At 51.8% G+C, this 24,682-nt stretch overlaps 1 protein-coding gene across 2 annotated transcripts; it reads left to right on the top strand.

Annotated features, from left to right (window-relative positions):
• Positions 1–449: 449 nt before the first annotated feature.
• SMAGP (small cell adhesion glycoprotein) lies at positions 450–24,679 on the top strand. Of its 2 annotated transcripts, none has more exons than XM_062203643.1 (4): positions 450–563; positions 1,441–1,502; positions 22,849–22,932; positions 23,924–24,678. In XM_062203643.1, the coding sequence occupies exons 2-4, from the start codon at positions 1,469–1,471 to the stop codon at positions 24,103–24,105; spliced, it is 300 nt and encodes a 99-aa protein (XP_062059627.1). In that variant the 5' UTR covers positions 450–563; positions 1,441–1,468; the 3' UTR covers positions 24,106–24,678. The 2 variants fall into 2 exon arrangements, with proteins under 2 accessions (XP_062059627.1, XP_062059628.1); XM_062203644.1 differs by lacking the exon at positions 450–563 and adding an exon at positions 708–738 and having other exon boundaries at positions 23,924–24,679.
• The last annotated feature ends 3 nt before the right edge of the window (positions 24,680–24,682 follow it).

Raw genomic sequence — 24,682 nt, forward strand, 5'->3', positions numbered from 1 at the left:
GGTCACACAGCCCACGGGCACGGAGCTGGCACCCGGCACCGCCCCAGGCCGACGCGCAGCGACAGTGGGGGCCAGCTTAGGGTCCCCGGCAGGGACACACACAACACCTGTGTGCGGCCGCCACCCACGGAAGCCAATGGAACGGCTCCTGGGTGCTGAAATTCAAATCAAGTCCACCCCGGGGGACAGGGAGATCGGCCGGCTCCCAGCCAGCCCGGGGCTCGGATCTCAGCCCCCTCTGGAGCCTCCGGGCCGGGGAGGAAGCCACTCCGGATGGAGAGCGAAGCGACGGCCGAGGAGGGCAGACAGCTCTTCCTCCCGGGGGAGCGGGGCGGCCCGGCGGCCACAGGGAACCTGCAGAGGGCGGTTCGCTGCTCTTTTCCTGTCCCACCCAGCCGGCCCGGCCCCCACCCCCTCGGCCGGCCTCGGCGGGAGCTCCGCGCGTCCCTCGGCCCGGTCTCCCAGTCCGCGAACGCAGCCGGCCCGGCCCGGGTCGAGCTCCAAAGGACGCGCGCGCGGAGCGGCGTCGCCCTTCCCGGAGGGGCCCTCGTCGGACTGGAAAGGTGAGCACGCGGAGGAGGGGACTGCGGCGGGCGGGCCGGTCGCCCACACTCACTACGCCAGGAACTGAAACCGAGAGCGGCCGCGGCTCGGCGCACTCGGCACGCGGCGCCCGGGGACGCACGGCCGCCCCAGCGCCCCCTCTGCGCGCGCCCCGAGCCCCACTCCGGGCTGCGGGTAAGGCGGGAGCGCCCCGAGGGGGCGGGGCGGGGCCCCCGAGTGCGCGGAGCCGTCGAGGGTCCCCCCACCACCACCCTGGGGCGCCCGACCCAGGCCGACGCCGGCGGTGCGCGCGCGGCGCCGCGGACCACCGAGGGAGGACCGGCGGGGCTGCGGGCCGGGCCGGCGGCCGCCCGGGTGTCGGAGGCAGGCCCGGGGCTAGGGCTCCGTGCCTGGCCGCTAAGCCTGGGCGCGGGTCCCGACCTCCGGGCCTCTCCTGACACCTAGTGGATGGCCCCACCCAGCTCCGCGCGGTGGAAGCCCGGGGTACCTGGGATCGCGCTGCTGGGGAAACGGGGGCCGGTTTTTATTTCATTTTTTATTTATTTTTTTATCATGCCTTTGGCTGACTTTCTCAGGCCTTGGATGAGATCTCTTGGGTGCACGAGGTGACCCAGTGAGAGGATCTGCAAGGTGGCACACCCCAGAGCACGTGCAGGGGGAGAGATGGCACTTGGAGCCTGGGCAGACACTCAGGGGGAACCCAAAGAGAAGCGTTATGGCTTAGCTGGAAGGGGGAAAGAGGATGCGGGATGGGAGGGGACTCATAGAAACCCGGCTCCAAAGACTTCCTGGGACTCCCAGGCCCTGCAGCCCCGGGGACCCACCCACCTCATTCCTGTCTTGGTCGGCCTCCAGCAAATCTGCCCCTCCCTCCAGGTGCGTGAGTGAGTGATCTTCAGCTGCGATGACCGGCCTCCCAGCCACACCTTCTCCAGGAGGTAGGTGAAGAGAGGCCCAGCCTCTCCGGATCCCAGTGGAAGAGCGCTGGTTACACCTGCACCCCATAGAGCCCCGAGAGCAAAGGCAGCCTCCTGGCTCTGCTGAGACCCAACACAAGGCAACTGGAGTGTGCGTCTTGGTGGCGTTTGCCTCTGAAGTCCCCCTGGGCCAGGGCCAATTCTTGGCACTGTGCTTCCAACTTTGTGACCTTGGTTTATGAAGTTTTTTTTTTTTTTTTTTTTTTTTTAAGATTTATTTATTCACTTGAAAGGCAGAGTTACCAAGAGAGGGAGAGGGAGGGAGGAAGGAAGGGGGAGAGAGAGAGACAGAAATCTTCCATCTACTGGTTCACTCCTCAAATGGCTGCCAAGGCTGGAGCTGGGCCAGTCTGAAGCCAGCAGCCAGGAGCTTCCTTTGGGTCTCCCACATGGGTGCAGAGGCCCAAGCACTTGGGCCATCTTCCATTGCTTTCCCAGGCCATAGCAGAGAGCTGGATCAGAAGTGGAGCAGCCAGGACTTGAACCAGCGCCCTCAAGGGCTGCTGGTGCTATAAGCAGCAGCTTAATCCATTGAGCCACAGAGCTGGCCCCTATGGAGTTATTTTATAAGCTTAAAGCAAGGGCATTCCTGGCCATTGAGGCCATCTGGGGAGTGAACCAGTGATGGAAGATCTCTCTCTCTCTCTCTGTAACTCTGACTTTCAAATAAATATGTAAATCTTTTTTAAAAAAATGAAAATTGGTGCAAGGAAGTTGAAATTCATGCATAGCTTTTTCATAATATGCACTTCTCATGAACTTATTGAATACCCTCCTATTCACAGATTCCAACTTTTTTTGCACCAAAAAATAAATAAAGGGGATTTCATTCTCATCTCTAATAATTCATAGCTGTGGCAGCACCTCCCACAATTAAATACGGAGAAGGAATCTTCCAAAGACAACGGAAATGAAATTTGTTGACAACGTGCTGAAGATAGCTCGGCTCCAGTTTCCTCAATTGTGCAGTAGGGAAACTAGGAACTACCTGCTCAGGCTGAATGCCTGATCTTACACCACAGCTTTCATATACAGCCCCAGCTGTCATTGCAACAAACATTTCCCTGCTTTTGCTGCTGTGGAAGTGGCCCCCGGCAGCCCAGCACCATCTAAGATAGGGACATCCAGACTTGTTCTGTGTGAGAAGAGAGTGTGGAAGCCCAGATTGGTCAGCAGGTGGTCTCTGGGCAGAGGGCTGCTCCCAGAAGTCCAGATAAAGGAAGCCCCTGGTTTTGCCCCTGAGGCGGGTTGCGGGGGGCAGGGCAGAGGACATCTAGAATAAACCTTTGGGCAGGGAAAGACCTGGTGCTCTGGCAGCTTGCTGAGGGTTAGGACTTGGACAAAGGGAAACTTTGTGTTCTTTTTTTGCTTTCTTTTTGAAAATCTGTGGCTAACCATTGACTGTTACTATTTTAACTATTGTTGGTGTTAAGTTCAGTGGTATTAAGTACATTCCAGCCGTTGTGCAACCTTCAACAGAACTGTCTCATCTTCCCAAACGGAAGCCCCACACCCATTAAACACCGATTCCTCCTCTCTGCCCCGGGCTCCTGACAACGCCCACTCTACTTTCTGTCTCTATAAACTTAGCTGCTCCCATACTGCAGATAAACAGGATCAGACAATGCATGTCCTCTTGTGTCTGGCTTTTTGCATGGCGCATCAGGAGCCCAGAGTTCATGTTGTCGCATGGGGCAGGATTTCCTTCCTTTTGAAGGTTGAATAGTATTCCATTGTTCATACATCGCGCTCCTGCGTTCATCTGTTGATGTATCCCTGGAAGGCTTCCACCTTTTGGCTATTGTGAATGAGGCTGCTGGGCTTGCCAATGTCTGTGGTAGTCTCAGCGTCCAGTTCTTGTGAGGATTCCCCGAAGCTGAGTTGCTATGTCATGCAGTACATCTATGCTTAATTTTTTTTTTAAGATTTATTTATTTTTTATTTATTTGAAAGAATTACAGAGAGAGGTACAGACAGAGAGAGAGGTCTTCCATCCGCTGGTTCACTCCCTACATGACCACAATGGCCAGAGCTGCACCCATCCAAAACCAGGAGCCAGGTGCTTCTTCCAGGTCTCCCACACGGGTGCAGGGGCCCAAGGACTTGGGCCATTTTCTACTGATTTCCCAGGCCATAGCAGAGAGCTGGATCAGAAGTGGAGCAGCCAGGTCTCGAACCAACATCCCATATGGGATGCCGGTGCTTCAGGCCAGGGCTTTAACTGCTACAACACAGTGCCGGCCCCTGTGCTTAAATTTTTTTTTTTTTTTTTTTTTTTTTTTTTTTTGAGGAACTGCCATCCTCTTTTCCACAACACCTCCACCATTCTGTTTCCTCCCCAGCAATGCACAAAGTTTCTGGGTCTCCACGCCTTTGCCAACACTTGTTATTTTTAGGGGTTGTTGGGTGTGGAGTGGTATCTCCTTGTGGTTTTCATTTGCATTTCCCTAAGGACTAGTGATGTTGAGTATTTGTATGCTTCTTTGCGCCTGTGTATCTTGGGAGAGAAATGTCTACTCAAGTCCTTGCCCAGTTTATAACTGGGTTGTTTTGTTGTTGTTTGTTGTTATTGTTTACATCATGACCCACTTGAGGGCAGCAGTACTTTCGGTAAGCACATTTACAGTTCCCAGCCTACTGGGTAAAAGCAAATGTAAGTTCCAAGTTAGGTATGGAGGAAAGAACAGAACTTGCAGACTGGAAGAGAGAACTGATTTTTTTTTAAACGATTTATTTATTATTTACTTGAGAGGCAGAGTTACAGACAGAAAGAGGGAGAGACAGAGAGAGAGTGAGAGAGAGAGAGAGAGATGTCTTCCATCTGCTGTTTCATTCCCCAATTGGCTGCAATGGCTGGAGCTGTGCTGATCCAAAGCCAGGAGCCAGGAGCTTCCTCTGGGTCTCCCACGCATGTGCAGGGGCCCAAGGACTTGGGCCATTTTCTATTGCTTTCCCAGGCCATAGTAGAGAGCTGGATCAGAAGAGGAGCAGCTGGTACTCGAACTGGCGCCCATATGGGATGCCAGTGCTGCAGGCGGAGGCTTTACTGGCTATGCCACAGCACCAGCCCTGAAAACTGATGTTTTTGAAGGATAGAAATCTAGGAGGGTCAGCCCTTCACTCCCACCTGCATTTTTCCTGAGCCAGGTATCCTCGGGAGTGTTCAGAGTGGGGGCTGCATTAGGTCTTCCCTGGGCCCTTGGTGCCTCTGAATTCATGGGCTCCTGCCTCTAAGGCTGGTCTGTGGCATAGCGGGTAAAATTGCCACTTGCAATGCTGGCATCCCAGATGGGCACCAGTTCGAGCGAGCCCCAGCTGCCACACTTCTGGTCCAGCTCTCTGCTGTGGCCTGGGAAAGCAGCAGAAGATGGCCCAAGTCCTTGGGCCCCTGCATCCATGTGGGAGACCCGGAAGAAGCTCCTGGCTCCTGGCTTTGGATCGGCTCAGCTCCAGCTGCTGAGGCCATTGAGGGAGTGAACCAGCGGATGGAAGACCTCTCCCTCTCTCTCTCTCTCTGCCTCTCTGCAACTCTGCCTTTCAAATAATAAATAAATAAATAAATCTTTTAAAAATATGATAGCATTGCTATAATCTAATTACATAGATTTTTATAATTCACATGGAATTGACCTAACAGTCGTGCTATTTCTTTGACCTCAAAGCTCGTTTTGTTTTCCTTCTGATTCTAAAATAAATGAAAATCTTTCAAATCTTTCTAAATATTTGAAAGTCCCCGTGGCTCCCCCAGTGCCCAGAGCCAAAGCAAACCCTGCTGGGAGTAGGGGCAGCAGGAACCCTGCCTTGGATGCTCTCCGGTCCCGAGCCGAGTCTGTTTTTCTATTGCACCCCTTCCTCGCCACAACCCCATGAAGCAGGCCTTATTCGCATTTTACAGAAGCAAAAGCAGAGGTTCGGGGAAGTTTGGAAAGTTTTGCAGGTTTAGAGAGCCCTCCAAGGTCAAGCACCAATCCAGGCAGAGGCAGGGTCTTGTGCCAAGTCTGATTTACTCCAACACCTGTGTGTGCTTCCCGACATGGTCGACTGCTGGCCTCGCTCCGCCCCGCCGGAGAGCCGAGAAGGGGGCAGAATTCCAGGCGCGGTTCCCACAGAGAGGAGAATGAAGGGAGCCACCCTTTGTGGGGCAGGTCTAGAGCAAATAAGTAGGTTGGCAGACTCGGGTGGCAACGGATCTGATGCCTGGGTGATAAAGGATTTAGCTCAACCTGGGAACAAGGGCCGCAAAGAAACCAGCCAGTATCTGGGTTAACAAAAAAAAAAAAAAAAAAAGACATGAGCAGAATAGATCCAAAGGGCATGTGCTGTTGGTTGGGGTTTGGGTGGAGCCTCGATTCGTGTTGTGGACCTCTGCCCTGGCCTTCCACCTATGATAAAAAAAACAAAGAGGGTGCCACTGTCTCCCCGAAGCCGAAGATAACATTAGTGTTCCTTTGTATGGGCAAGGTTCGGAAAGCAATGGGTAGGAACAGGAGTTGATGGGGCAACCTACAAGCCGTTTCGCCTCCTTTCGTGCCAGGCTTCCTGGACTTGATTTACTTTTTCATCTTTAAAGGTACTGCAAGCCCCTCAGGGATAGTCTCCTAGAGTTCTTCTGTGTGCGTGTATATATGTGATGGCACTTTTAAAAAATTCACAGAGTGAGGCCGGCACTGTGGTGTAGCAGGTAAAGCTACCACCTGTGGTGCTGGCATCCCATATGGACGCCGGTTCAAGACCCGGCTGTTCCACTTCTGATCCAGCTCTCTGCTATGGCCTAGGAAAGCAGTAGAAGATAGCCCAAGTCCTTGAGCCCCTGCACCTGTGTGGGAGACCCGGAAGAAGCTCCTGTCTCCTGGCTTCAGATTGGCGCAGCTCCGGCCATTGTGGCCAATTGGGGAGTGAACCAGAGGATGGAAGACCTCTCTCTCTTTCTCTCTCCACTCTCTGTGTAACTCTGACTTTCAAATAAATAAATAAATCTAAAAAAAAATCATAGATGGGCAGACATTGTGGCACAGTGGATTCAGTCACGGCCAGCATCCCATATCAGAGTGCTGGTTCGAGTCCCAGCTGCCCTACTTCAGATCCAGCTCCCTGCTAATGCGCCTGGAAAAGCAGTGAAAGATGGCCCAAGTCCTTGGGCCCTGCACCCATGTGGGAGACCCAGAAGAAGCTCCTGGCTCCTGGCTTTGGCCTGACCAGCCCCTGCTATTGCAGCCATGTAGGGAGTGATCCAGTGGATGGAAGATCTCTCTCTGTCTCTGTCACTCTGTCTTTCAAGTAAATAAAATAAATCTTTAAGAAAAAAATCACAGAGGGGCTGGTGCTGTGGTGCAATGGGTTAAACTGGTTCTTGCAATGCCAGCATCCCATATGGACTCCAGTTCAAGTCCCGGTTGCCCCATTTCAATTCCTGTTCCCTGCTATGGCCTGGGAAAGCAGTGGAAGATGGCCCAAGTCCATGGGCCCCTGCACCCACGTGGGAGACCTGAATGCAGCCCTGACTGATGCAGCCATTTGGGGAGTAAACCAGTACTTAGAAGATCACTTTCTCTATGTCTCTTTCTTTCTTTCTTTTTTTCTTTCTTTTTTTTTTTTTTTTTTTTTTTTTTTTTTTTTTTTTTTTGATAGGCAGTTAGATAGTGAAAGAGAGAAAGGTCTTCCTTTTTCCGTTGGTTCACCCCACAAATGGCCGCCATGGCCGGTGCACTATACCGATCCAAAGCCAGGAGCCAGGTGCTTCTCCTGGTCTCCCATGGGGTGCAGGGCCCAAGCACTTGGGCCATCCTCCACTGCCTTCCCGGGCCACAGCAGAGAGCTGGCCTGGAAGAGGAGCTACCGGGACAGAATCCAGCGCCCCAACCGGGACTAGAACCTGGGGTGCCGGCGCCGCAGGCGGAGGATTAGCCAAGTGAGCCATGGCACTGGCCTCTCCCTTTCTTTCTATAACTTTGCCTTCCAAATAAATAAATAAATAATTTTTTTGAAAAATCACAGAAAAATAGAATTAAAGGGTGAGTTTATTTTGGTGCAAGAAAATTTTGAAATCTGCATATAGCCTGTACAATTTCCCATGAAATTTTTGAAGACCTCTCATTTTTCTTTAATTTTTTTTTACAAAGATGTAATCATATTACCTATACCATCTGTCAGTTTGCTTTTTTCCTCTAATCTTGTACCAGTACTATTGCAGTCTGCCACATTCTTTTTTAAAAAACACTTTTTTTAAAAGACTTTTTTTTTTTTTTTATTTGAACGGCAGAGTTACAGAGAGAGAGAGAGGCCTTCCATCTGCTGGTGCACTTCCCAAATGGCCACAATGGCAGGACCTGGCCCAGTGTGAAGCCAGGAGCCAGGAGCTTCTTCCAGGTCTCCTGAGTGGGTCCAGGGACCCAAGCACTTGGGCCATCTTCCACTGTTTTCCCAGATGCATTAGCAGGGAGCTGGATTGGAAGTGGAGGAGCCGGGACTCAAACTGGCGCCCATATGGGATGCTGGCCCTGCAGTCAGAGGAGGCTTTACCCATTACGCCATAGCGCCGGCCCCTCCCACATTCTTTTTATCAACCTTTGCCAGGATGATGGCTGTCATTTATGTCATCATGCAGGTGTGTGTCACTCTTGCAAACAGTGCCCTCGTGAACACCCTTTCCATTCTGCAATAAAGCTCAGAGAATCCAGCCCAGCAGATGACCTGAATATCATGTTCATCATGTTCACCTGCAGGGAAGGCAGGTTGTCACCAGAACTTGCAAGTTGGTCGTCTCTGGTGGGGCTGTGGTGTGGGTGTGGTTTGAGCATGTCCCCCAGGATGCACGGGTGGGAAGCAGGTGTGGAGATGTTGAGCCATGGCGGAACCTTTGAAAGGTGGGGCCTAGGGCAAGGTGATGAGGTCTTCAGGAGGGGTTCCTGTAGTTTTCATAGGCCCCCAGGTCTCATAAGAATTGCCACTCCAGGGGCCGGCACTGAGGTGCAGTGGGTTAAGTCCCTGGCCCGAAGCGCCGGCATCCCATATGGACACCGGTTTGAGTTCCGGCTTCTCCACTTCCATTCCAGCTCTCTGCTGTGGCCTGGGAAAGCAGCAGAAGATGGCCAAGTCCTTGGGCCCCTGCACCCACGTGGGAGACCTGGAGGAAGCTCCTGGCTCCTGGCTTCAGATCAGTGCAGCTCCAGCCATTGCGGCTACCTGGGGGGTAAACCATTAGATGGACGATCTCTCTCTCTCTCTCTCTCTCTCTCTCTCTCTCTCTGTCTCTACCTCTCTCTGTAGCTCTGTCTTTCAAATAAATAAAATAAATCTTAAAAAGAGAAAAAAAAGAAAGCATTGCCACTCCGCACGTGCAGTCATTTTCTCTGGCGTCTTCTGTGGCCCTCACCAGGAGCCAAACAGACGGGGCTGCCTGGCCTTGGAGTTTCAGCCTCCAAAACTGTGAGCCAAACAAAGCTCTTTTAAAACATTGATTCATTCATTCATTCATTCAGAAGGCAAAATGACAGGGAACGATCCTCCATCCGCCAGTTCACTCTCCAAATGGCCCCACGGGTCTCCCATGTGGGTCCCAAGCACTGGGCTGTCATCTTCTGTCTTCACAGGCATTTTAGCAGGGACTTGGCTGCGAGCAGCCAGGGCTCAAACCAGTATAGGATGCTGGCATCCCAAGCGGTGGCCTAACCTGCTGTGCCACACCACCAGCCCTAAACCTCTTTTCTTTATGAAATTCCCAAGCCTTGGATGCTTTGACAACGAAAAATGGACTAAGTCAGCTGGGAAGAACTGGAGTGTGAGATTTGATTTTCTGAACGTTCAAAATGATAACTCCAGCCCTGCCCACAGCATGTGCTGGAGATAGAGATCAAATAATAGATGTTTTATAAACTCAGAGCTCAGGGACTGGCACTGCTAATGACACCAGCATCCGATATCAGAGTGCCATTTCAGTTCCCAGTTGTTGCACTTCTGATCCAGCTTCCTGGTATCGTGCCTGGGAAAGCAGCAGAAGATGGCCCAGTATTTGGGCCCCTGCACCCACGTGGGAGACCTGGTGGAGCTCCAGGCTCCTGGCTTTTGCTTGGTCCAGCCCTGACTGTTGTGGTCATTTGGGAAAGGAACCAGCAGATGGGCGATATCTCTTTCTCTCTCTCTCTCTCTTTCTCTCTCTCTTTCTCTCTCTCTCTCGTTCTCTCTGTCTCTAACTCTGTCACTCTGCCTTTCAAATAAATAAATACATCTAAGCTTGCTTGTTTTTTCTTTTTTAAATATTTATTTATTTGAAAGGCAGAGTGACAGAGAGAGGGAGACAGAGGGAGATTTTCCATATACTGATTCACTCCCCAAATGGCTGCAAAGGCTAGGGGCTGGGCCAGGCAGAAGCCAGGAGTCTGGAACTCTATCCAGGTCTCCCACATGGATGGCAGGGTTCCAAGCAATTGGGCCATCTTCCACTACTTTCCCAGGTGCATTAGGAGGGAGCGGGATTGGAAGTGGAGCAGCCGGGACACGAACCACCGCCCATATGGGATGTTGGGGTTGCAGGCAGTGACTTAACCCGCTATGCCACAACACCGGCCCCTCTGCCAGCATCGTAGCTGCCACACCAGTGCCCACCCCCGAATAATTTTAGGTTTGTAGAACAATTGCAAAACATTACATAATTTCCATATACCCGTCAGCCAGGTTCCTCTACTCAGCATCGTAATGATGCATGTGGGTGGTGTAAACCAGGAAATACACTGAACTACAGATTTCAGTGGGATTTCCTCATTTGAAATTTTGATTCTGAAGAGGATTTTCTCTCTCTCTCTCTCTTTTAAGATTTATTTTATTTATTTGAAAGAGTTACAGAGAGAGGTAGAGACAGAGAGAGAGGTCTTCCATCCGCTGGTTCACTCCCCAGTTGGCCACAACGGCCAGAGCCAAGCTGATCTGAAACTAGGAGCCAGGAGCTTCTTCTGGGTCTCCCATGTGGTACAGGGGCCCAAGCACTTGAGCCATCTTCTACTGCTTTCCCAGGCCATAGCAGAAAGCTGGATCAGAAGTGGAGCAACCGGGACTCAAACTGGCGCCCATATGGGATGACAGCCGTGCAGGCTGTGGCTTTACCTGCTACACCACCATGTCAGCCCCACAGGCTTTTCTCTTGCAAGCTGTCTTTACGGACGTGTTTTGCCTGCTCATTTCAAAAAACACCTGGGACACATTTGCCACCACCGTCAAGAGGCTGCTTGGGAGACACCTGTATCCCGTAACACAGTACCTGGGTTCCAGTCCCAGCTCTGCTCCTGATTCCAACTTCCTGCTAGTGCACACCATGGGAGGCAGAGGTGATGGCTTGAATAGTTGGGTCCACGCCACCCACGTGGGAGACTTGGAATGAGTTCCAGGCTCCTGGCTTTTAGCCTGGCTGTTGTAGGTACATGGAAAATGAACCAGCAGATGGGAGTTCTGTGTGTGGGTGTGTGTGTGCGTGTGTGTGTCTTGGTCTTTCAAACAAGTAAATACAATTAATTCATTCAGTTAAAATAACTTGTGACACCCAGACACAAACCAAGGTGCACTGTTAATCTCTGTTATTAGAGACCATATTTATGTTGATAACACTAAAGTCATTGGTGTCTTATTATTATAAAAACATTTCTCATTATAGGAAATTTGCACGTTAAAGGAAAGCATATGGAAGAGAGTAAAAATCATTTGGAATTCCACAGCCCAGCTGGGCTCCCGGTGCTGTTTCAGGCTCTGTCCTTCCAGGGTCGGGAGCTTTCCAGGGATCCTGTGCATGCTCCCTTGTTAGTTGTTTGCTTGGGCCTAAGAGCGAGGACTTTGTTCATTCTCTTTGTTCAACCTGGCCCATTCCTGCAGTCGGTTGGAATGTGTCTGCATTAGGCAGCGTACCAGTCGCTGTGGTGGCTTGTCGAATCCCTGGGCCTGCACTTACTCAAAGGGCGCTGAGCCCTTCCACACTGCGCTCCTAAAGGAAGCACCAGTAAAATGCCCCAGCAAAGCAGAACATCTTACAAAGAACCTGATACTCAACACTTTGAAAACACACAGCATACTATAGGAAAAAGTGATTGTATTAGACTTCCTTAGACTGGTTTTGTGATTTAATATTTTTATTTTTTAAATTTGTCTAGATTTATTTATTTATTTGAAAGTCAGAGTTACACAGAGAGAGAAGGAAAGGCAGAGAGGCAGAGAGAGAGAGAGAGAGGTCTTCCATCCACTGGTTCACTTCCCAGATGGCTGCAATGGCCAGAGCTGCACCGTCGATCTGAAGCCAGGAGGCAGGAGCTTGTTCTGGGTCTCCCACATGGGTGCAGGGGCCCAAGCACTTGGGCCATCTTCCACTGCTTTCCCAGGCCATAGCAGAGAGCTGGATCGGAAGTGGAGCAGCTGGGACTCGAACCGGCACCCATATGGGATGTCGGCACTGCAGGCAGTGGCTCCACCCGCCATGCCACAGCACCGGGCCCTAATATTTTTATTTTGAATTACATAAAAGCCTTAATTTGGCCCTGGAATGGTTTGACCTAACAATATCAATTCAGAAACAACTGAAGAGGGAGCGAGTGTTTAGCCTGGGGGTTGACATGCCTGCATGCCACATTGGAGCCCCGGGTTTCACTTCCCAGCTCCAGCTCCGAACTCCAGCTCTCATCAGTGAAGGAGGCAGCAGTGATGGCCCAAGTACTCGGATACCTGCATGCGACCTAGGAGAGCTGGGTTGACTCCCAGGCTTCCGGCTCCAGCTCCAACCCAGCCCTGGCAGTCACGGGCATTTGGGGAGTAAACCAGCTCTCGATTTTGTCTCTCTAAAAAGCAAAACAAAACAGGGGCCGGCGTTGTGGCGTAGCAGGTAAAAGCTACCTCCTGCAATGCCAGCTTCCCATAGGGGTGCTGGTTCAAGTTCCAGCTGCTCCACTTCTGATCCAGCTCCCTGCTAATGTGCCTGGGAAAGCAGTAGAGGATGGCCCAAGTGCTTGGGCCCCTGTCACCTCACCTAGGAGACCCAGAAGCAGCTCCTGGCTTCAGCCTGGCCCAGCCCTGGTCGTTACAGCCATTTAGGAAGTGAACCAGCAGGTGGAAGATTTCTCTTTCCTTCTGTCATGTCTTCTCTCTCTCTAACTCTGCCTTTCTAATTAGTTAATTTTTTGAAACTATTAACGGAAGAGCCTCTTGACTAGATGACACCACTCCATTCCTTGACAACCAAGTACTGCCTCCCCACCCCCACCCCCGCCCCGGCCAGGCTGATTTCTGTCTGTCTGATCCACAAAGATATTCTCAACAGTCTGATCCAAGACAAGAGACTGTCCACTCTTGCGGCATCTTCAGCTGTCCTTAGCCCCTTCCTTATCCACGCTGTCAACTGATTATCCCACAGAGGAGAGCTGCCCGAGGCCCCGGCCCCCACCTCCTCCCTGCTCCCTCCTGCTGGGAGACAGTGCCTGAACTGTCCAGCTCTTGTCCACAGCCAAGCCCGCCTCTTAGGCACTGATCCCATGCCTTCCAAGACAGGGTTCCAGCCACTCTCCCCTCCTGCCCATCATCCATTGCTCCCGCCCATCTGTACACAAACACACTGGTGTCCCCCACCCACAACACAAAGAGGAGCAGCTTGGGCTCCCTGTGTTGCAGTAGTTTATTTATATTCTGCCACAGTTCCTCCCGTTTCATTTCTTTGGTGCGTCCACCCTAAACCACAGGTTTATATTCAGCGCTTGCCCAGAACTTTGCTAGCAGAGGCCGGCCGTGACCTTGGTGTGAAACCTGGGGCCCTAGGGCTTCATCTCTGTGGCTGCTACACCTCTTCGTCCTTGGGCTTATTTTTCTGCACTTCCCCGGGTGATCTCACCCCCTCTCCTGGCCTTCAAATGCTAATTACCTGCCCTTCCCCCCCCCCCCCCCCAAAGAGCCCTTCCACCCTTAAGGCCACTCCCTAAATGTTTCATCTGCTTGTTCACTCCCCAAATGGTGACCATGGCCGGGGCTGGGCCAGGCTGAATCCAGGAACCCAGAACTCCATCCTGGTCTCCCACGGGGGTGGCAGGGGCCTGCTTGGCTATCTAATGAGCAACTGTGTCCCTTCCCAGTCTGCCTCCTGAGGCTCCCTCTGTCTTCTCTCCCTCTGTTACTCAGCCTCCAAAGTTTCCTGTCACCTTTGACCTTGCCCCAGTCCAGCCTCATTGGTCCCTGCTGCCACGTATTTCCCAGAGTCCCCACCACTGTCTCACCAGACGCTGCTGGAGCCAATCAATGTTTTTTCGCAAATGGGGCCTGCACTGTGGCATAGTGGATAAAACCGCCGCCTGCATTGCCAGCATCTCCTATCGACGGCTATTTGAGTCCCAGCTGCTTCACTTCCAATCCAGCTCCCTGCTAATGCACCTTGGAAAGCAGCAGAAGATGGCCCAAGTGCTTGGGGCCCGTGCACTGACTGGAGAGACCCGGAAGAAGCTCCTGGCTCCTGACTTCGGATCAGCCCAGTTCTGGCCATTGCGGCCATTTGGGGAGTGAATCAGAGGATAGAAGCACCATCTCTCTCTCTCTCTCTCTTTCTCTCTCTCTCTCTCTCTCTCTGTGCCTCTGTCTCTCTGTGACTCTGCTTTTCAAATGAGTAAATAAGTCTTTAAAAAACAGAAAGAAAAAATCAGTGCCTGTGTTGATATCCAGGCCCGAGCTGTGGCCTGCAGGAGACACCCTACATCTGCCCTTGTCCCCCCACTTCCCGTAGTCCTGTCCATACCTCAGGCAGAGGGACCCTTTAAAAATCTAGCCCTGCATCAATTATGTACATAACAAACCACCCCAAATCTTAGTGGCTTAAAACAGCAAGAGGTTGTTTTTACAATTCTGGGGTTGGCAAGACTTCCTTCTGGTGGTCTTGCCTGGTTCTCTTCCCACAGGTCTGCTGGGCTGGAAGCTCCCAACGGCCTGGGTGTGCAGCTTTCCTGTGCATGGATTCTCTTAATAAAATGTTATTTACTTGAAAGAGTTACAGAGACAGAGAGAAGAGAGATCTTCCGTCCTCTGGTTCACTCCCCAGATGGCTACAGTGGCCAGGCTGAGGCAGACCAAAGCCAGGAACCAGGAGCCAGGACCATCTTCCGGGTCTCCCACATGGATGCAGGGGCCCAAGCACCTTCTGCTGCTTTCTCAGGTGCATTAGCAGGGAGCTGGATCGGAAGCAGTGCAGCCAGCCGGCACTGCGTGCCGAAGCTTAACCCTCTGCATGCCGCGGTGCTGGCCCCCACGTGGCTTCTCTTCTTGCATTTACTAGAGTAGGCTTCCTCACAATGATAGTGTGGTCTTTGGAATTGGAGGTCCTGCTGAATCCGGAGCTGCACTCAAACAAGCTCGCTTGGGGATTCTTGGGCGCAACAGAGTTGGAGAAGCATTGCTTCAGATATGCCCCCATCGGGCTCTGCACCTAAGCCTGTGAAGTCTTCCCACCTCGCTCACTGAAAAGCTGGAGTCTGTGCCATGGGCTCGCAGGCCCACTGTGCAGCTTCCTGGACCGACTCCTCTCCTGCCCCCTCGCTCACTCTTTCCAGGTGCCTCCGTGCTGGGCCATTTACATCCCAAGCTGCCATGAACAAGGGGCTTTTCAGTTCAGCCCTGCCTTGAACTTGCTGTGCCCTCACCCATTTAGGTCTTTGTCACCTCGAGGTGGAGCTTCCCCTGACCTTATTTAAAATTGCAACCCCCTGGGGCCAGCTTTGTGGCACAGCTGGATAAGCCCGTGCTTGCAATGCCCGCATGCCAAATGGACTTCCAGATGCTCCATTTCTGATCCAGTTCCCTGCTAATCAGAAGGCCAGGCTGGGCCAGGTCAAAGCCAAAAGCCAGGAATTTCATCCCCATCTGCCACATGGGTGGTAGGGGCCCAAGCTGATTTCCCAGGCACATTAGCAGGGAGCTGATGGGAAGTGGAGCACCTGGGACTGAGCTGGAACCCATGCGGGATGCTGGTGTTGTAGGCGGTGCTTTACCTGCTAGGACACAATGCTGGCAGCAAATATATCTTGGTTTAAAAAATTGTAGGGGCCAGCACTGTGGCGCAGTAGGTTAATCCTCTACCTGTGGTGCCAATAACCCATATGGGCGCCAGTTTGAGTCCCAGCTGCTCCTTCTCCAATCCAGCTCCCTGCTATGGCCTGGGAAAGCAGTAGAAGATGGCCCAAGTGTACCCACGTCAGAGACCCAGAAGAAGCTCCTGGCTGCTGGCTCCTGGCTTCAGATTGGTGCAGCTCTGGTCGTTGCGGCCATTTGGGGAGTGAACCAGCAGAAGGAAGACCTTTCTGTGTCTTTCACTCTCACTGTCTGTAACTCTGCCTCTCAAATAAATAAATAAAACTCTTTTAAAAAATTACAATCCGTATCCGCATGCCAACCTCATATCCACTTCCCGCTTGTTTTTTTTATTTTTTATTTATTTATTTATTTAATTTTTGACAGGCAGAGTGGACAATGAGAGAAAGACAGAGAGAAAGGTCTTCCTTTTGCCGTTGGTTCACTCTCCAATGGCCGCCGCGGTAGGCGCGCTGCGGCCGGCGCACCGCGCTGATCCGATGGCAGGAGCCAGGTGCTTCTCCTGGTCTCCCATGCGGGTGCAGGGCCCAAGCACTTGGGCCACCCTACACTGCACTCCCTGGCCACAGCAGAGAGCTGGCCTGGAAGAGGGGCAACCGGGACAGGATCGGTGCCCCGACTGGGACTAGAACCCGGTGTGCCGGTGCCGCAAGGCGGAGGATTAGCCTAGTGAGCCGCGGCGCCGGCCGGTTTTTTTATTTTTTGCCAGGCAGAGTTAGACAGTGAGAGAGAGACAGAGAGCGTTATAGACAGTGAGAGAGAGACAGAGAGAAAGGTCTTCCTTCCGTTGGTTCACTCCCCTAATGGCCACTACGGCCAGCTCTGTGCCGATCCGAAGCCAGGAGCAGGTGCAGGGACCCAAGCACCTGGGCCGTCCTTCGCTGCCCTCGCGGGCCACAGCAGAAAGCTGGACTGGAAGAGGAGCAACCGGGACTAGTACCTGGCACCCCAACTGGGAATAGAAGCCGGGGTGCCAGCGCTGCAGGTGGAGGATTAGCCAAGTGAGCCACGGCGCTGGCCCTGCTTGGTTTTCTACTCAGCTCTAATCAACATCAAATATGGTAGCGCTTTTGTTTATTTACTTTGTTAGTTGTCGGTCTTCCACCTCTAAGCATACAAATTGTAAAAAAAGGACCTTTTTTGTGTTAAAATTATACATAATATAAAATTTGTCTTTTGAACCATTTTTTTTTTTAAGATTTATTTATTTATTTACGAGGCAGAGTTACAGAGAGAGGTAAAGACAGACACACAGGGTGGGAGGGGACTGTGTGTCTTCCCTCTGCTGATTCACTCTCCAAAGGACTGCAACGGCCGGAGCTGCGCCGATCCGAAGCCAGGAGCCAGGAGCTTCTCCTGGGTCTTCCACGTGGGTGCAGGGGCCCAAGGACTTGGGCCATCTTCTACTGCTTTCCCAGGCTACAGCAAAGAGCTGGATCGGAAGAGGAACAGCTGGGACTTGAAGCGGCACCCATATGGGATGCCAGCACTGCAGGCCGCGGCTTTACCCGCTACACCACAGCGCCGGCCCCAGGAAGCTGGATCTCAAGCAGAGAAGTCGGGACTTGAGCCAGGCACTCCCTGGTGGGACGCAGGTGTCCTGTGTGGTGTCTTAACCTCTGCACCAAACACATACCCTGGTTGCTTTTTCTTTTCTTTTCTTTTTTTTTTTAAAGATTCACAGTCTAATATCACATTCTGTAAAAAAGGCAACCCATAGGACAAATGGGATTGGAAGCCCTCAAAACTTACAAAACTTTGTAACCAGAGCCCTAATAAATAAAGTAAGGACCCCAATAGAAAATGTGGGCCCGAGGGTGAGCATTGTGGAGCAGCAAGGGAAGCTGCCACTGGGGGTGTCCTGCATCCCATGTCTGAGTTAGAGAACCGGCTCGGCTTCCAGCTCCAGCTTCCTGCTAACGTGCACCCTGGGAGGCAGCAGCTGTGGCCTCAAGTGTGGGACACTCGAGTGGAATTCCAGGCTGCTCCTGGGTTCAGCAGGAGCAGGCATTTGGGAACTGAACCAGCAGGTGGAAGATCTCGCTCGCTCTCTCTCTCTGATGCTCTGCCTTTCAAATAAATAAAAATAAATCAATAATCTTAAAAAAAATACTGGCAGAGTTATGCTCCACTAGCATTGGAACTTTGAATCCCAGTTATCCTTTGCAATTCGTATCTTGGGTGTGTTTCCTCTTTTTAGATGTAGGTTCCAGAGAGCTTTCACTTCTAATGGAGGTCATTTCATAAAAATAAAAATCTAGAGCAGGCTAATAGTTAAGATACTGGTTAAAACTAAGACATCAAAAACAAAAACAAAAACACTAAGACATCATGGGGCCAGCATTGCAGCATCCCATATGGACAACGGTTTGAGTCCTGGCTGCTCCACTTCCTGTCCAGCTCCCTGCTGATGCACCTGGGGAGGTAGCGGAAGATGATCCAAGTCCTTGGGCCCCTGCACCCACTTGGGAGACCTGGAAGAAGCTCCTGACTTCGGATTGGCTCAGTTCCAGGCGTTGCAGCCATTTGAGGAGTGAAGCAGCGGAAGGAAGATTTTCTCTCTCTCTCTCCTCTGCCTCTCTGTAGCTCTGCCTTTAAAATAAATAAATTAAAAAAAAAAAAAAAAAAAAAAAAACAAAAACAACTAAGATCCCCGTATCCAGTTCCCTGCTAATGCAGACCCTGGGAGGCAGCAGTGATGGCTCACGTGGTTGGATCCCTGCCACCCACATGAGAGACCTGGGCGGGGTTTCTGGCTACCAGCTTCTGCCTGGCCCAGGCTGGCTGTTGCCGGTATTAGGGGGAATGAACCAGTGATGGGAGCTCCTCACTCCTCCTAAATAAATAAATAAATAAAAATAAAATTTGTATGTAGGCTCAGCCTTCTTCACTGACCAATTGTTTCAGCATTGAGTGGATGTCTTTGTACCAGATGACGTCACATAAGTGGACACCGACCAACAGCTGCGTCCAAGGCAGGCATCCCATTGAATTGTTTTTTCTTAGGGCTTCCTGTATCGCTGAACTGCTCTGCCGTTGGGAGAAAGCTCGTCTCTGATCGGGCCTCCTGGTCAGCCTAGGGAGGTTGTGTGTGAACCGCCAGTGTGACTTCCACGTCATCACAGGAGCTCTCCGTTCAGCACCACAGCCCCTTCTAGATGGTGCCCATCTGGTTTCTCTCCCGCCTTGATGACTTTTAGACTCTGGAACTTTCTGGAAAGCTTGCTGTGTGGCCTCAGTTGCCTCGCACTGTTGCATCTTCCTCCCGTTGGTGGGAAGGTTTTGTATAAAAACTTCGCTTGAGCTTTGCATTGGGACGTCTTGGGTTCAAGCCTTGGCTGCAGCCACTGTGACTGCGGGTGTGAACATGAAACCTGTCACTTAATTCTCCCTGCACCCGAGGGAGCCGGAACTGGGTCAAGGGCAGCTATGGTGATTGGATCATGTGCACACTCCCTCAGCTGGGAATCACCTTCCCTCCCTAGTTCTCTTTCCAAGAACTATTCTCTATCTGTTCCCCGAAACTGGAGAGGACTTTATAAAATTTGTAGCAAAATGGGATTAAAAGATAAATCGATTTTGGTGCAAAAAAACTTTTTTTAAAGATTTTTTTTTTTGACTGGCAGAGTGGACAGTGAGAGAGAGACAGAGAGAAAGGTCTTCCTTCTGTTGGTTCACCCCCCCATGGCCGCTGCAGCACACATGGTGTGCTGAGGCCGGCGCACCGCGCTGATCTGAAGCCAGGAGCCAGGTGCTTCTCCTGGTCTCCCATGTGGGTGCAGGGCCCAAGGACTTGGGCCATCCTCCACTGCCTTCCCGGGCTACAGCAGAGAGCTGGCCTGGAAGAAGAGCAACCGGGATAGAATCCGGCACCCCGACCGGGACTAGAACCCGGTGTGCTGGCGCCGCAGGTGAAGGATTAGCCTATTGAGCTGCAGCGCCGGCCAAAGATTTGCTGTTATGAAAGGCAGAGTGACAGAGAGGGAGGAAGAGACAAGTAGGAGATCTTCATCCACTGGTTCACTCCCCAAATGGCTGCAATGGCTGGGGCTGGGCCCCCCGAAATCAAGAACTCCATCCAGGTCTCCTATGTGGGTAGCAGGGGCCCAAGCACTTGGGCCATCTTCCACTGCTTTCTCAGGCGCATTAGCAGGGAGTTGGATCAGAAGTGGAGCAACTGGGGCTCAAACCAGCACCCATATGGGATGCCAACGTTGCAAGCAGTCACTTAATCCTCTACGTCATAGCACCGGCCCCAAGGCCTGAACTCAGAAGTGACATCCATCACTTTGCCGTATTCCGTTTGGTAGAAGTATGCCACTGGGTCCAGCCTACACACCTGGGCAGGGGCCTGCCCTCCACAATCCCATTTTACAGATCAAGAAACTGAGGTTCCAAGAGCGTTAGTAACTTCCCCAAGGTCCCTCGGTAATATGTCAAGCAGGATTCAAACACGGAGCAGCTTTTCTTTGTCATCACTAAGTGTTTAAGCAAAATCAACATACAGCATATCTGAAGTAGTAGTTACTGTCATGTGCTTGCATGTTAGCACACTGACTTCTCTGAGAGGCAGGGAGACACAGAGCCCCAGTCACTAGTCACTCTCTAGATGCTTACAACTGGGAACCCACTCCGGGTCTCCCACATGGGGAGCAGGAACCCCATTAGCTGAGCCATCACTGCTGCCTTGAGATGGGATGTAGCATCCCAAGTGACATCTTTTCTTTTCTTGTTTTTTTTTTAAAGATGTATTTATTTATTTGAAAGTCAGAGTTACACAAAGAGAGAAGGAGAGGCAAAGAGAGAGAGAGAGAGAGAGAGAGGTCTTCCATCCACTGGTTCACTCTCCAATTGGCTGCAACAGCTGGAGATGCGAAGCCAGGAGCCAGGAGCTTCTTCTGGATCTTTCATATGGGTATAGGGGCCATTTTCTACTGCTTTCTCAGGCCACAACAGAGCTGGATTGGAAGTGGAGCAGCTGGGACTCGAACCGGCACCCATATGGGATACTTGCACTGCAGGCGGCGGCTTTACCACTATGCCACAGCTACGGCCCCTGTTCACGCATTTCACCTGCACAGTAACTCTGCAGAGTTGATTAGTAGAGTCCCCGTGAGTAACAGAGGAGGGAGGCATGAATCAAGGCCACAAAGCGACTGTCCTACCGGTCCTAAAAAAAAGCAAGGAGAACAGTGGAGAAGGGCTTGACCTAGCCTTGGAGGAGACAGTGATGTAGACAGCCCACGTCTGCTCTCAGCTTTCTCTTGTTTTTTTTTTGTCTTAAGATTTATTTATTTGTTTGAAAGGTAGAGCCTCAGAGAAAGAGGAAGAGAGACAGTGAAATCTCCCATCCAAATGACCACAACAGCCAGGACTGGGCCAGGCTGAAGCCAGGAGCCAAGAATTTCACCTGGTCTCTTCCCCCATGGGTGGCAGGGGCCCCAGTAGTTGGAGCATCACCTGCTGTCTTCCCTGGCGCATTAGCTAGCAGAGAGCTGGATCCAAAGCAGAGCAGCCAGGACTCCTGGCAGGGCACTCTGGATGTGGGATGCTGGTGTCCCAACCCACTGCGTCCCAAGGCTATCACTCTCGACCTCAAGTCTCTGGTCCTGGATGGAAACCTGCACCTGCCACATTCTGCGCCAGTCACACAGGCCCTGGAATCCACCTGTCTCAGAGCTGTGGCTCTGCTTAGACATTGTCCCTCTCACACTGTAGACTCCTGGCTCACATTACCCCCTCTGGCGGCAGCTCCCAAGCCCAGTGTCTGGCAGAGCAGGCAGTCAGTGAGTATTTATTGGATGAACAATTGAACCTGGGAGGGCTGCTGGTTCCCTGCTCAGCCAACCTGCTTCCCCCTGGATACCTTTACCCTGCAGTAACCTCTGTGTAATTGTTACCTTCGCCAACCACTCTGTGAAAATGCTAATTAGGGAAGCATTGAAGGGCTTCCTGACTTCCTGTGTAAACACTTAAAGGGACTTGGGAGACCTCCAGTTTATTACCGTCCTGACTCTGGGGCATGGCTTGGGGGGAGGGGTACAGGCAACATTCAGGAGGAACTGGGGTGAGGGGCAGGATATATTTTAGGGAAGGAGAGACCTTGTTTAGGACTTTTTGAAACTGTAAGGCCTTTCCTAAAGTCCAGAGAAGAGTTTTTAGGAGAGGAGCCTTATTTCATTATTTTAAAATAGTGTTTACAGCGAATTCATAACACCGAAGAAAATGCACCTGCTATTATATATACCTGCGTGTACATTCTTTTGACCCAATTTTATAAAAGTATGTTGCCGGCGCCGTGGCTCAACAGGCTAATCCTCCGCCTTGCGGCGCCGGCACACCGGGTTCTAGTCCCGGTCGGGGCACCGATCCTGTCCCGGTTGCCCCTCTTCCAGGCCAGCTCTCTGCTGTGGCCAGGGAGTGCAGTGGAGGATGGCCCAAGTGTTTGGGCTCTGCACCCCATGGGAGACCAGGAGAAGCACCTGGCTCCTGCCATCGGAACAGCGCGGTGTGCCGGCCGCAGCGCGCTACCGCAGCGGCCATTGGAGGGTGAACCAACGGCAAAAGGAAGACCTTTCTCTCTGTCTCTCTCTCACTGTCCACTCTGCCTGTCAAAAAAAAAAAAAAAAAAAAAGTATGCATTCCTACTAATGGCTTATCCCCGCGGAGCTGCTTAGCACACACCTGACTCTAAAGTAGGTACTGTTTTCTCCATTTTGTCAATGAGAAAACATGCACAGAAGGGCTGGGTAATTTTCTCAAGGTCAAACAGCTGACAGAGCTAGGATTGGAAATCTACAGTCAGGCTCTGGAGTCAGGCTCTTTTCCTTTTTTTTTTTTTTTTGTTTAAGATTTATTTTAGAGGGAGAGAAGTCATCCAACTACTGGTTCACTCCCCAAATGACTGCAAAGGCCAGGGCTGGGCCAGGCCAAAACCAGGAGCCAGGAGCTTCATGTGGGTCTCCCACATGGGTGGCAGGGACCCAAGCTCTTGGGCCATCTTCTGCTGCCTTCCCAGGTGCATTAGCAGGAAGCTAGATTGGGAAGTGGAGTGGCTGGACTCCAATATGGGATGCAGCATCACAAGCAGTGGCTTATCACCCCTGCTGCACATCACCAGCCCGATGATAAACTTGCCCAGGGAAGAAGGTGGAGTGGCACCATTTGAAGAGTACACCTGTGCTCTAGAACAAACGGCTCACCCCATTTCCTTTTGCAGAAGGACAGATGACCACTCCAATTATGGAAGCCCCTGGGGCCCTGTCCCCCGAAGCTGAAGAAGCCAGCACAGCACTCATTGCAGGTAACACAGGCTCTGAGCCAAAGCTGGGATCAGGGACCATCTCACCACATAGTCTGAAACCCCCTGAGATGAACTAGATTATCCCCGCACTGGCAAAGCACCGTAACTTCAGGGACCACCACCACTAACAGGCTCGCTCTTGCATGTAGGTTATCACACACACATTGCCTTCTGCTAGAGGCACTGCCTGTAAATGGTAGGTTAGGAGGTGGCCACGGATGGACACTGGTGTCTGTAGACGCTACACTTGGGGGTGGGGGTGGGGAACTGTGTGGTTTTTTGAGTGGCTGAGGAAGAGCAGGATCGGAGAAATCCACACAGGAAAGGCTGTGGAGTTTAAAATCCCTTCTGGTTGGGATAAGCTATTTCCTTTTTTTCTAAGGTTTTATTTATTTATTTGAGAGGTGGACTTTCAGACAGTGAGAGAGAGAGCGAGGTCTTCCATGCACTGGTTCACTCCCCAGATGGCCACTCCCCAGATGGCCACAACAGCCGGAGCTAAGCCAATCCAAAGCCAGGAGCTTCTTCCGGGTCTTCCACATGGGTGCAGGGGCCCAAGCACTTGGGTCATCTTCTACTGCTTTCCCAGGCCATAGCAGAGAGCTGGTTTGGAAGAGGAGCAGCCAGGACTCGAACCAGTGCCCATTTGGGATGCCGGCACCGCAGGTGGAGGATTAACCTACTGCGCCGCAGCGCCGACCCCTGGATAAGCTATTTCTTGTTTCCCTCCTTCCTGTTTCTGTCACAATCATCAGGAACTGGTTTGGGAGGGAGTTGAGTTTTGTTAGAAATCAAAAGCACTGTGTCCTTAGCTCAAACACCAACAGACTGCGTATCCCATCCGACGGAAGCTGGACTGGCTAGGGCAGAGAAGGGATCATGCATTTCTAAGTGGACACTAGCTAACTACACAAGAGGGCCCTCAAGAATAGAGTGAGCAAGTCCCGTAATCTCCGTGGCCTAATGAAACCTCTCTGTTTTCCCTTTCAAGTTGTTATCACCGTGGTCTTCCTCACCCTGCTATCCGTGGTGATCTTAATCTTCTTCTACCTGTACAAGAACAAGGGCAGCTACGTGACCTACGAGCCTGCGGAAGGCGGCGAGCCCAGCGCCGTGCTCCAGATGGAGAGTGACTCGGCCAAGGACAGAGAGAAGGAAGAGTATTTCATCTAAGGAGTCCTGGGCCCCAGGGGTCAGCCCTGTCTCCTGTTGATTCGGTGAAGGTTTTCTGTGAAGCTGGTGAGAGGCGGATTGATGTGGGCAGATTCAAACTCCTTCCGGGACACAGGCGCAAGTGCCGGCGTGGCTGATTCCAGGGACGTGGAGAGAGCTGCCTGGGATGTCTTCATTACAGAGTCTGTGTGTGTGCCTGGCTAACACAGGGAGCCCTGGCGCAAACGCCCAGCCGAGTTCACTTTTCTCACAGGTTGATGAGAGTGAGAAAGAGTTGGGGTCACTCACTGCTCCATTCTGTGTCCTGCCTGGTCGTATAGTAACAGCCCCAGAGGAAACACTGGCCACGGAGCTTCCCGTAGGCGGGATCCCACCATGAAAAGCCTGGCCAGGGGCGGAGGAGACAATGGAGACCTTAGTTCTGACAAATGTACATCCCTTCCTCTCCTCATTCCCCAACAACCTCGAGCGTAAGGCCATTTTTATCTGTATTAAAATGTTCAATAACTCAAAGACTCTCAGTTCCAGAAGTCAGTGGTTTTGCATTTTCACTTATCCTTGCTTACTTAGATTCTTC

Source organism: Lepus europaeus, chromosome 10 (assembly GCF_033115175.1).
Source record: "Lepus europaeus isolate LE1 chromosome 10, mLepTim1.pri, whole genome shotgun sequence".
Lineage (NCBI taxonomy): Eukaryota > Metazoa > Chordata > Mammalia > Lagomorpha > Leporidae > Lepus > Lepus europaeus.

What these genes read in the sequence shown, in the direction of transcription:
- SMAGP (XM_062203643.1), top strand. Translation starts at nt 1,469, where the DNA reads ATGACCGGCCTCCCAGCCACACCTTCTCCAGGAG. An exon ending in AGCCACACCTTCTCCAGGAG is followed by an intron (nt 1,503 to 22,848) that starts GTAGGTGAAGAG and finishes TTCCTTTTGCAG; the next exon opens with AAGGACAGATGACCACTCCA. An exon ending in CAGCACAGCACTCATTGCAG is followed by an intron (nt 22,933 to 23,923) that starts GTAACACAGGCT and finishes TTCCCTTTCAAG; the next exon opens with TTGTTATCACCGTGGTCTTC.